This window comes from Oncorhynchus mykiss, chromosome 4, assembly GCF_057628025.1.
Source record: "Oncorhynchus mykiss isolate SJ-2025 chromosome 4, ASM5762802v1, whole genome shotgun sequence".
Classification (NCBI taxonomy): domain Eukaryota; kingdom Metazoa; phylum Chordata; class Actinopteri; order Salmoniformes; family Salmonidae; genus Oncorhynchus; species Oncorhynchus mykiss.
The window spans coordinates 14,219,612-14,230,419 of NC_143025.1; the positions used below are offsets into that span (position 1 = coordinate 14,219,612).

At 42.7% G+C, this 10,808-nt stretch overlaps 1 protein-coding gene across 21 annotated transcripts in view; it reads left to right on the plus strand.

Annotated features, from left to right (window-relative positions):
- The window catches only part of pot1 (protection of telomeres 1 homolog), a 48,764-nt gene extending 38,920 nt beyond the window's left edge, over nt 1-9,844 (plus strand). For 11 of the 21 annotated variants that reach the window (XR_016495104.1, XR_016495103.1, XR_016495110.1 and 8 more), the window contains 10 exons: nt 4,879-5,063; nt 5,173-5,252; nt 5,394-5,420; nt 6,257-6,413; nt 6,863-7,068; nt 7,338-7,473; nt 7,593-7,675; nt 8,650-8,744; nt 8,896-9,001; nt 9,595-9,844. Coding sequence is in view for 12 of the 21 variants with exons in the window: in XM_021598823.3 (XP_021454498.3) it covers nt 4,879-5,063; nt 5,173-5,252; nt 5,394-5,420; nt 6,257-6,413; nt 6,863-7,068; nt 7,338-7,473; nt 7,593-7,675; nt 8,650-8,744; nt 8,896-9,001; nt 9,595-9,740 (1,221 nt within the window). In the remaining 9 variants the exon portion in view is untranslated. Of the gene's footprint in view, nt 1-4,878; nt 5,064-5,172; nt 5,253-5,393; nt 5,421-6,256; nt 6,414-6,862; nt 7,069-7,337; nt 7,474-7,592; nt 7,891-8,649; nt 8,745-8,895; nt 9,002-9,594 lie in introns of those variants that run through there. The other 10 variants (XR_016495107.1, XR_016495105.1, XR_016495108.1 and 7 more) reach the window with 2 other exon arrangements.
- The last annotated feature ends 964 nt before the right edge of the window (nt 9,845-10,808 follow it).

Genomic DNA, 10,808 nt, shown 5'->3' on the forward strand with positions numbered 1-10,808 from the left:
GCCCCGCCTTATCTCAGCTCACTGGTCACCATTGCAGCACCCACCCATAGCACGCACTCCAGCAGGTATATTTCATTGGTCATCCCCAAACCCAATTTCTCCTTTGGCTGCCTTTCCTTCCACTTCTCTGCTGCCAATGACTGGAACAAACTTCAAAAATCATTGAAGCTGGAGTCTCATATCTCCCTCACTAACTTTAAGCACCAGCTGTCAGAGCAGCTCACAGATCACTGCACCTGTACATAGCCCATCTGTAAATAGCCCATCTGTAAATAGCCCATCCAACTACCTCATCCCCATACTGTATTTATTTATTTATTTATCTTGCTCCTTTGCACCCCAGTATCTCTACTTGCACATTCATCTTTTGCACATCTATCACTCCAGTGTATAATTGCTATATTGTAATTACTTCGCCGCCATGGCCTATTTATTGCCTATATATGCATAGAGACCTTTTCTACTGTATTATTGACTGTATGTTTGTTTATTTTATGTTGTTGTTTGTGTGGCACTGCTTTGCTTTATCTTGTCCAGGTCGCAGTTGTAAATGACAACTTGTTCTCAACTAACTTAACTGGTTAAATAAAGGTGAAATAAAAATTAATCAAATAAAAAAAATGTTGTGGGGGTGCTTTGCTGCAGGAGGGACGGGTGCACCTCGCAAAATAGATGGCCTCATGAGGAAGGAAAATTATGTGGATATATTGAAGCAACATCTCAAGACATCAGTCAGGAAGTTAAAGCTTGGTCGCAAATGGATCTTCCAAATGGACAATGACCACAAGCATACTTCCAAAGTTGTGGCAAAATGGCTTAAGGACAACAAAGTCAAGATATCGGAGTGGCCATCACAAAGCCCCGACCTCAATCCTATAGAAAATTTGTGGGCAGAACTGAAAAAGTGTGTGCGAACAAGGAGGCCTACAAACCTGACTCTGTTACACCAGCTCTGTCAGGAGGAATGGGCCAAAATTCACCCAACTTATTGTGGGAAGCTTGTGGAAGGCCACCTGAAACGTTTGACCCAAGTTAAACAATTGAAAGTTAATGCTACCAAATAGTAACTGAGTGTATGTAAACTTCTGACCCACTGGGAATGTGATGAATGACATTAAAGTGAAATAAATCATTCTCTACTATTATTTTGACATTTCACATTCTTAAAATAAAGTGGTGATCCTAACTGACCAAAGATGGAATATTTACTACGATTAAATGTGTTAAGGGGGGAAAAAAGTGCATGTAAACTCCCGACTTCAACTGTTTGTGTGTGTATTATTATTATTATTATTATTATTATTATTATTATTATTATTATTATACCTTTATTTAACTAGGCAAGTCAGTTAAGAACAAATTCTTATTTTCAATGATGGCCTAGGAACAGTGGGTTAACTGCCTTGTTCAGGGGCAGAACGACAGATTTGTACTTTGTCAGCTCGGGATTTGAACTCGCAACCTTTCGTTTACTAGTCCAACACTCTAACCACTAGGCCGCCACCCCAAAATGTATAGATACTTTTGGATTCAACTTATTCTAAATAAACTGGAAAGGTGTTGGTTATGTCCATTTGCTTTTAGTAAGAAAATATGCAGAGTAGAGTCCCTTAATAGTTAGTGACCTTCCATGTGTATGTATAGACACTTACACATACAGAGGACAATCTATGGTGATTATTTACAGCTGACCCTGCACTTACTGGATGCAGTTCCTCCTCCCCCACACCCCTTGCCCTTGCTTCCTGTTTGTTGAACACAGTATATGATGGTGAAAATGAGATTAACGCTGTGGTTGAAAGTCTCCCCGTAAAGTACAGAAGTGTCAGACGCCATTTCTCCTCATGCTTTAAAAAGCAATTGCGCATGGCGAGAGCATTCTGAGAAAGAATAACGTTCACACTTCTGCTTCATTACTCCGCTCGCTCCCCTTGCCTGCGAAAACATGATCTGCCATGCTCGCCTTCTGTGAGGAGGCATTTTTAACCCAATGCCATTTTTAGAGTTATTTTAAGGGGGAAAAAATTTCAAATTAGGAGCGCTGCTTTGCATAGGTCTGTGTTCGTATAAATAGCCCCATTTGTAAGTGAACCCTGGTGTCTGGACCAAGAGAGGTCGCGGTGTCATTGAAGCACCTGGATTCCAGATTCCTATCATTGCTGTTTTGAATAACGGTCCTTATTAATCATTTTGGGGATGATTATTGACATCATTAGAATTGCTATGTGAAGAGTAGAACTCAAAACTGGACCTAGTTCCATTGGTGTGCTCCCAGAATGCAACTCTCCTAGTAGTTGTATCCTTTCTTGACTCAGGTTATCTCAAGTTGAGGATTTCAGTCCCATTCTCACACCGGTGTTTTACCTCACCCTGGGTTTCTGAGATTGCATTAAACCGTGTCAGTTACGTGACTGGGTGCGTGGACAACTTTAAACATGTGGTCTGCTCTACAGTGGGAATAAACTGCCTCCTCTATGTAAATGTCCCACCACTTTAGGCTTCATAGACTGCATGTTGACCAGAGAGATGACTTTCTGTCTGTGGATAGTTAGGCCCATCCCCCATACTGTACCACTGTGACCTCTTGGCTAGCCACACATCTTGTCATCTGTTATTCATGAAGTGCGAGATAAATACAAGAGCGAGACAGGGCAGCTGTGCTGTCTGAACACACTTGCGTGGCTAACCAACACCACAAGATGGTGTTAGGCTGCTGAGCTAAAGCCTAGGCATTAGTTCAGGGAGTCTACACAAGTCTTCAGGTCTCACACAAGGTTACTTGTCAGATGAGCATGGTCTGAAACCACCTTCATTACTAAGGCAGCTCTTGTTAAAACAAAAAAAGTTGTTTCAATGCACTGTTTCCTCATTTGTTTTAATCTTGTATCTTAGGGAACACTTTGTCTGACTTTGTTTACCTTCCAGAAAAGTGTTAACAAAATGGCTGCCAAGAGCCCCAAACATTGTACTTTTAATCGAGGTGCTTAATCTCAATGAGCCACACTTATTGTGCTACTCCCCTTCCCCTCTCCTGTGAGTTTCCCCACTCCCCACCCACAACCCCTGAATCCTGTAACTGAGTAATGTCGGCTTTCTTTCTAGCTTCTGGTTCTAGTTTCCCTCTATTATAAAAAGACTGGTGTGAAATTGGGTTGTTGTTTTTTTTCCTCTGCCAGGCGACTAAAGTTTGGTCTGGTTTATTGAGCCTGACTCGTTAAGAAACTGTAAAGCCGAAAGCAATCTTCTGAATTTGGAGAATCCTTTACTGAGCAATCATTGCGTCATTCGGAGAATGAGACACTGTTAGTCGGTGGGATCATGACGTTTGGTCACACAGACGCACTTGAACAAGTATTTTTGGGCGATGACTGTTAAAGCGGATAGAAAACGTCACCCTAATGCGTCAACAAAATATATCAGGAACCAGAGCTGTCACTGGCAGAAAGAGAGCCCCCATCGCTTGGCTCAGTATGTGTTCTCATTATAACCACACCTGGCTACTTTGGGCAGAGGATGGTAGATGTAATAGCTGTAGCAAGGCAGGAACAGCTTTGGGGTTAGCAGCAGGGCTGGGCTTGGCTGGCTTTGAACCAGAAGCATGCAGCATCACCCCCGTTTCGCTGAAGACTCACTGTCCTCCTGTGTTCTCTCACCAGTCTCTGAGCATTAATCATTTACTCTGCGGCTCTAACACCTGTTTCTATCTTTGGCATTTAAACACAAACAAAACTGTGGCCAACTCACAGAACTCTCAAATACTAAACATTGGACACCCCAATGTTGTTGATCTTTTCTTTTCTTTTTTTAATACTTAGGATATTGTGACAATGTTTCTGTGAAATGTCTTCAATGTGCTGCAATTTTGGTGCCCCCCCCCAGCACCATTATCAACCCCCTGTGCTCCAGTCAGCCCTGACTGATAGAATCTTCAGAACTGAGTGTTGCTCCAGAAAGGAAGGTTTTGGGAGACCATCAGGAACACCTTGCTTGCCTCTGTCTGCACATAAGGGAATGTCTTTGGGCTGTAGATGTTGCAGTTGAGTATAAAGAATGAATTGGACCATTTTCTTTTGCTGTTAGCTTTTTTCACCCTGTGGAGGATACTTCTAAGAATTGTATCTCACAATTCCATAAATGTTCTTTGGAATGCCTGCTTTGTGCAGTCGCTTTACAAAACAACTAAACAAGAACATGTTAAGGAAATGTATGCCGTCTTTTAAACATGGCCAGTGTTACTAGATAGGTACACGGTACTAGCCCATGTTGTGACCGGAAGCTGAACAAAGCCTCTGATGAGCAGTAGAGATAAACGGTGCTCCCCTACTACTCTACTACCCTGTACTCATGTGCTCTCACAGATAGAGCATGAGTGGGGAAGTCAGGTTCCTGTCACCCTGAAGCTGGTTTTGACCATAAAGCTCATCTGTTAAACATTCGGTTTAGCTGATTTAGCTGATGAGATATACTTGTTAAAAAACCTGATTTGTCTCGTATCACGGGAAAGGTTTAGATTTGGTACCATACCGCCCTCTTCTGGCTGCAAGTGTCAAATTAAACGGATGCATCCTGCTACTTGTTATTCAACAACAGTGAAATGATTCAATGACCTATGGGGAGCAGTATGATGTCTGGTGCTGATTTCCATCTGATGCGAAGACTGCAACTACATAAAAATACAAAATAAATACAATCGGCATTGCAAAAATTATACATTGGATGACTCAAATCCAAGGATCGTGAAACAGTAACTCACCTCATCAATTTCCAATATGCAGGTGCTATTTTGAACCAAAGCATTCAACATACTTCATTAGTTGAGAGGGGTTGGAGTGATACATACGTTTCTAACATGTCTTTGACCCCTCCTTCTCCTTCTAGCCCGGGTCATACCTTCGGATATACAACCTACACGCAGTTCCTGGGGCTAGTCGGTTGCCAAGCAACGACTCTGGCCAGTCTGATCAGACGGGACACCTGGGTTTCCACCTGCATGGGGGCACCTCATACGGCAGGGGGTTACGTGTGCTGCCTGAAGACAGCCCAGATATACTGGACCTCAAAAAGTAAGAGGGGGCTGTCTGCCAATTTGTGTTGTCACCTCATAAGGCCTAAATCATTGGCACTTCAAGCGAAAGTGTCCTATCTTTTAAGTTTATTTTCTCATTGTTTCAGGATCTTGGAGACATTCTCAGAGTCTGACATAAATGACTCGTCCATGTTTGAAGTCTGGAGTACACCACCAGAGTCTTTTGGTGTGTTGACATTTTTCACTGTGATGCCTATATGAACAACATCTCATTTTCCTGTTAATATTCCTTACAGTCATAATGGCTTGGAAGGCTGTGGTTTGGAGGAAACTTATGGCACCACATACGTTTCTGCTATCATTTTAGGTACTGCTCCAGATGAAATTGCTACAGGTATGAAATTAGAAGTATGGCGCTATTTTGTTACACTTGTGGACAAATTATAAGCTTATATAATTGTACAATATTAGGATGTGAGCAGAAAAATAAAGGTTTGAATCACATCTCAAGAAACAAAATCACTTCCCAGTTTAGACATAATTCACACACCCTGCCAGTACAAAATCACTTCCCAGTCTAGATGTAATCCACACCCTCAACCAGTACAATGGAAACTGGGTTCCTCCACTACTAATGTACATCCACATCTGTGATAGAAGTCTGTCTTTGATTTGTTGCAGTCCTGTCTGACACTAGCTAGCAGATTGTGACGCGTTAATGTGCTGCTCCATTTGCTGTTACAGGATAGAGACGGCGTAGCACCGAGAATTTTTGGCCAACCTTAACTTTGACGATATTATCTTCGTTCTCGATTCGCCCAAATATATATCTCCGAAAATGTCTGTGTCCAGTTGTAAGTGGTTTGTTTGAATTTAGAAAATGCTCTGTTATTAAAATAAATAATTTGTTTTGCTCCATGACGTGATCCAACACAGTGAGAGAAGATTTGAAATAAAGATGGTGGCGTACACATTGTTGGATTACTTCATAGAGCAAAACATTAATTTGTTTTATTTTCTACATTCAAACGAACCAGCTGCGACTGGACATGGCCGTTTTAGAAGATGCATGTTAGAGTGAATCGAGAACTAAGATAGTATTGTTAAGGTTGGTGGAAAATTCTCTGCTACGCCAAACAGTACCTATCCCATAACGGCTAATGGAGAATCACATTAGCCCGTTACAATCTGCTAGCTACTCTGACACTTGTTGTATGTGTATTGGTGTAGAGAGGACGTGTGACCACACTGTGGAACAGGTGAGTCTGGCTGAAGTGAAGAGCAGAAGCCCCCCTCAGGTGTTCCACGTTCAGGTTCAGCTCAAGTCTTACCAGCCTCAGAGACTCTACCAGTCCCTGAAACTCTTCTGTCACAAGTGTAAAACCATGTGAGTTACTGCTATACACTGACAACCAAACACAAACATGCAAGACACAACATTTACTTGATTGTATTAGCTACATAGCTCCAATTGTGAGGTCATAGGTTATCCATGCTTCTTCATATACATACTTGCACATGTCTCTCTCAATCCATTGGGGACCCCAGGGTGTGCACAATTATCTAGTCCAGCACTAACACACCTGATTCAACTAATCACCAATCCTTTGATTAGTTTAAACAGATGTGTGCACTCTCTGGGTGTCAATCAGGTATTGTCCTTGCTATCTGGGATCCTTGTGACATCCTTACTCCATTTGAAGTTAATGTTTAAACATTTTTAAAAGTTAAGGACAAGGTTAGGGTTTAGGGTAGGGACGTCCTAGGATTCCAGACAGCAGTAATCAGTCAGGAATAGATTGAGAAACGATTGAGAAACTGCCCTGTACCTTTCAGACGGGACGTTCCTGATGATGTCACAGTGGAGGGCTTGTTCTCAGAAGCCCAGAAGGACGTTGGACCATGTAATAATGGTTACTGGACTCTGGTTCTGCCTCTCCCCAGAGAGCCTCCTTCTGAATCCCCCAGCCAGACCCTGACCCTTCTGATGTCCAGTCAGCTAATGGGAAACGGCAAGGCACAGGAGCTAATCTTCCTTATGGGTGCGAACCACACAACTGCCTTGTTACTATGGAGACACAGAGTGTTATCTGCATCTCTCTTCCTCTCATAGCCACAACCGTACAGACTTGAAACCTAGTAAAGAAACGCTATATAAATGCAATCTATTTATACTGAAAAACAGTGATGCGTGTCTTTTTTAGTGATACATTTCACGTCTACCTTCTAAAAGCTACGCTATGACAGTTTGATTCTATGTTTTACGCCAAAGGCTAAACTGTTAACCATTATTTTCTCTGCTTTCCCGTAGGGGCTACCTTGGAGGAGACGTGTCGGATAGCATCCGCGTACAGTAACATTGTGCCAGTGACATCACCACAAGGAACCATGACCCCGCTGGATCTCTCGGCTCCCTTCCTCTTCCGGGGCACGAAAAGATACTATGGGTCTGCACCTATCTTGAAAGTGACTGTCTTAGCCACATCTGACACAGGCCACATTTTGTCAATCAGTGTACTGAAATACACTAAAATGTGATGTGGGTTTTTATGCCTTTGTTTTTCAGATGCAAACAGTGCTCCCAACTAAAAGTGGGAGAATCATTGGGAGAAGGAGTAGAGGTTTGGGATGAGAAAAGTGTGGCAGACGGTATGGTGATCTCTTTCTCACTGTGTACACCTTTTAGGTGGTGGCGATTTAGTGTGGACCTGACCCCATCGTCATTTCTCCCTATTCACCCCTTGATCACATTAACCTCTTACCTGGGTCGTGTTCACAGGCAAAACCTCAGCAAAACATTTTGCAGTGGTAGGAAGATTATTTTCCATGCAATAAAAGTACAAGTTTAAGGACTTGAGTGACTTGAACACCTGTGACCTGGTCTTTGCGGAACATGAGCTACAATACACAGAGACAGGTCTCTCACGGTGACCTGGGTTTATGTTCTTGACGTTTTTTTTAATGTAACTGCCTCTTCAGCTTTCGTGGATATTCTGGCTCGGCTGGGTTTTCCATTTCACTGCTCTGTTGTGTCTGTGACGTCTCGGTTTGTTAATGCTATGGTCACTGCATTCGTTTTGATCATGTTAGGACTACCTTCATCCCTCTCTTTTCTTTTAAATGTACTGGCTATTCTTGATCTTCTCTCTGCACCATGCCCTCAGCTAGGGGAGGCTGGTGGGAGGAGCTCTAGGAGGAAGGGCTCATTGTAATTGCTGGAATGGAATGAATAGAACGGAGTCAAACATGGTTTCCGTATGTTTGTTGTGTTTGATACCATTCCATTTATTCCCTTCGTCTTTAGAGTGAGTTCTCCTATAGCTCCTCCCACCAGCCTCTTCTAGTTGGACTGTATTGTCTTCTCTCTCCCTCTTGTTACTCGGCTCCTCCCCCTTTCCTGAACCCTCAGTTGTTTTGATCTTATGTCTCCAATCCACCGGCACTTTTAATGTTACGTCTGCTGTGTTTCTTTACTCCACCAATCCTCAGTTTTATGTTATGGCTTCCCTCCTTAGGTTGTAAAGTTACGCCTAGCGTCCGCTCCTGCCTCTGCTCAGGTCTCTCTCTTAAATCATGTGGTTTTAATGTTATGGCTCTCCTCTCGGCTCTCTTCCCTTGCCCAGCTCTCGGGGTGCAGCTGCTGCAGTATGGCCTACTGATGAAGCTTGAGCTGCAGGATGGCACTGGCTTCCTGGAGGCCCTGCTCTGGAGAGATGCAGTACGTGAGGGCATCCATATAAAGAGACAAGACAGACACAACACACTGAAATATTTTTCAACTTGGTGCCCATAGGTCTGCATGGGTATTTGGGCTCTATGTGTGTTGTATTCTTGTTGTCTAACTGGTAACGCCATTAACCCTATGGCAGGAATCCTTCTTCCACGTGTCAGCTGAGGACGCAGCAGCTGACCAGGAAGCACAAGACCGGGTCCAGGAAACCATGGACAGACTCTGCCCACCAGGGAGTAGTACGGGTAATCATATATTATTATAATAATAATAATAATAATATGCCATTTAGCAGACGCTTTTATCCAACCGACTTAGTCATGCATGCATACTAGCATGCTTCTAGCACTGTCCACGGATGTATCATTATCACATAAATAGACCTGTGAAGTGAGAATGTTTTTGTCAATATTTCAAGGGCAGAGATTTTAACCCCACATCAACAGTGGGCTCTAATGAAGCATTGACAAACAGCGCGTAGAGGTTTCCCATTAGTGAGCAATGAGGCTGGATGAGATTCCAGGCAGATGGCCCCTCAGAGCGTGAATGCACTGCAGCAATTGAGCAAGTAACTGGACAGCAATTAGTTTTCACATGTCCTCCTGAGCAGACTAGGCTAAAATATGTATTTAAGGATCTCAATTTGGTGTGTGTGTGCATGCATGTTTGTGTGGTGTATTTATGTTTTGTGTGGTGTATTTGTTTGTGTGGTGTATTTATGTTTTGTGTGGTGTATTTATGTTTTGTGTGGTGTATTTATGTTTTGTGTGGTGTATTTATGTTTTGTTTTGTGTGGTGTATTCATGTCTGTCTGTGCCCTTTCCCTTCCTGTGCCCAGCGGAGAGGCCCTGGATGGACCTGTGTCTCAGTGCCTACACAGTGGAGGAGAACGGCCAGAGACGGGCCTGCTACCAGATCTGCCACACTGGTACCAGAGGCACTAACCCACATACACACCCTCACGCCTCGCCTAGAGACACATAGCACTCAACCAACCAAAATATCATGCATATGCCAAATAGTAATTTGTGAATATTGTATACAGTTGTGTACCTCCAAATTAATAAAACAAATTATATTGGCTGAAATGTATCTGGCTTTGAGTGTCTCTGACCATTTCCTTTGTCATATTTCCTCCTTTGTACCAACATTTTATATGTTTTAAACTTTATTGAGAGTATGTGTAAACTCTGTTTTCCCCTTCTTAGAAATAAATTATGTGAAAATTATTTGTATTGTCAATTTGAATTTAACCATGGCATTTTCATTGTCTACATCCCTCAAACTCAATTCCACTGCATTAGAGTTCCCCTCTAATCAGGGACTGGTTTAGACCTGAGACCAGGTGTGGGTGCAATTCATTATCTGGTAGAACAGAAAACCAGCAGGCTCCGGGCCTCATAGGGTAAGAGTTGAATACTCTACATCAGCTATTCCCCAACTGGGGGTACACGCAATACAGTCAGGGCTGCGCCAAATAAAAATGTGATTCACATTTTCAAACAGTACATTTAGATTTTCCAACGGGGCTATACATTTTGGTGACTAACGTAGCTGCTTCTCATTCCGTTTGCTCGAAAATTGATAAATGGTTAAAAAAAAAAGTAAGGCCCGAGTCCATAGAGACACATACCACCTCTACTGGTAGTACTGCTACTACCAGCAGTACTACACCTACACCTGTCGATGACACAAGTTGTTCTGCTTCCACGATCACATCCAATGCTAGCATCAGTAATTCTACATTTGTTGCTAACCCAGCTAGCATGGATACTGACAGTTGTGAATCTGATGTAGCCGAAGAGCTACTGCCCGCTTACCCGGGAAAGCACCGAAAAACCGACAGGGACGTTGGACCATCGAAGAGGTGCAAATATGATGAGAACTACATTGATTTGGGGGTTCACTTACAGTTGAAGTCGGAAGTTTACATACACCTTAGCCAAGTACATTTAATCTCAGTTTCACAATTCCTGACATTTAATCCTAGTAAAAATTCAGTTTTAGGTTAGTTAAGATCACCACTTTATTTTAAGAATGTCAGAATAATAG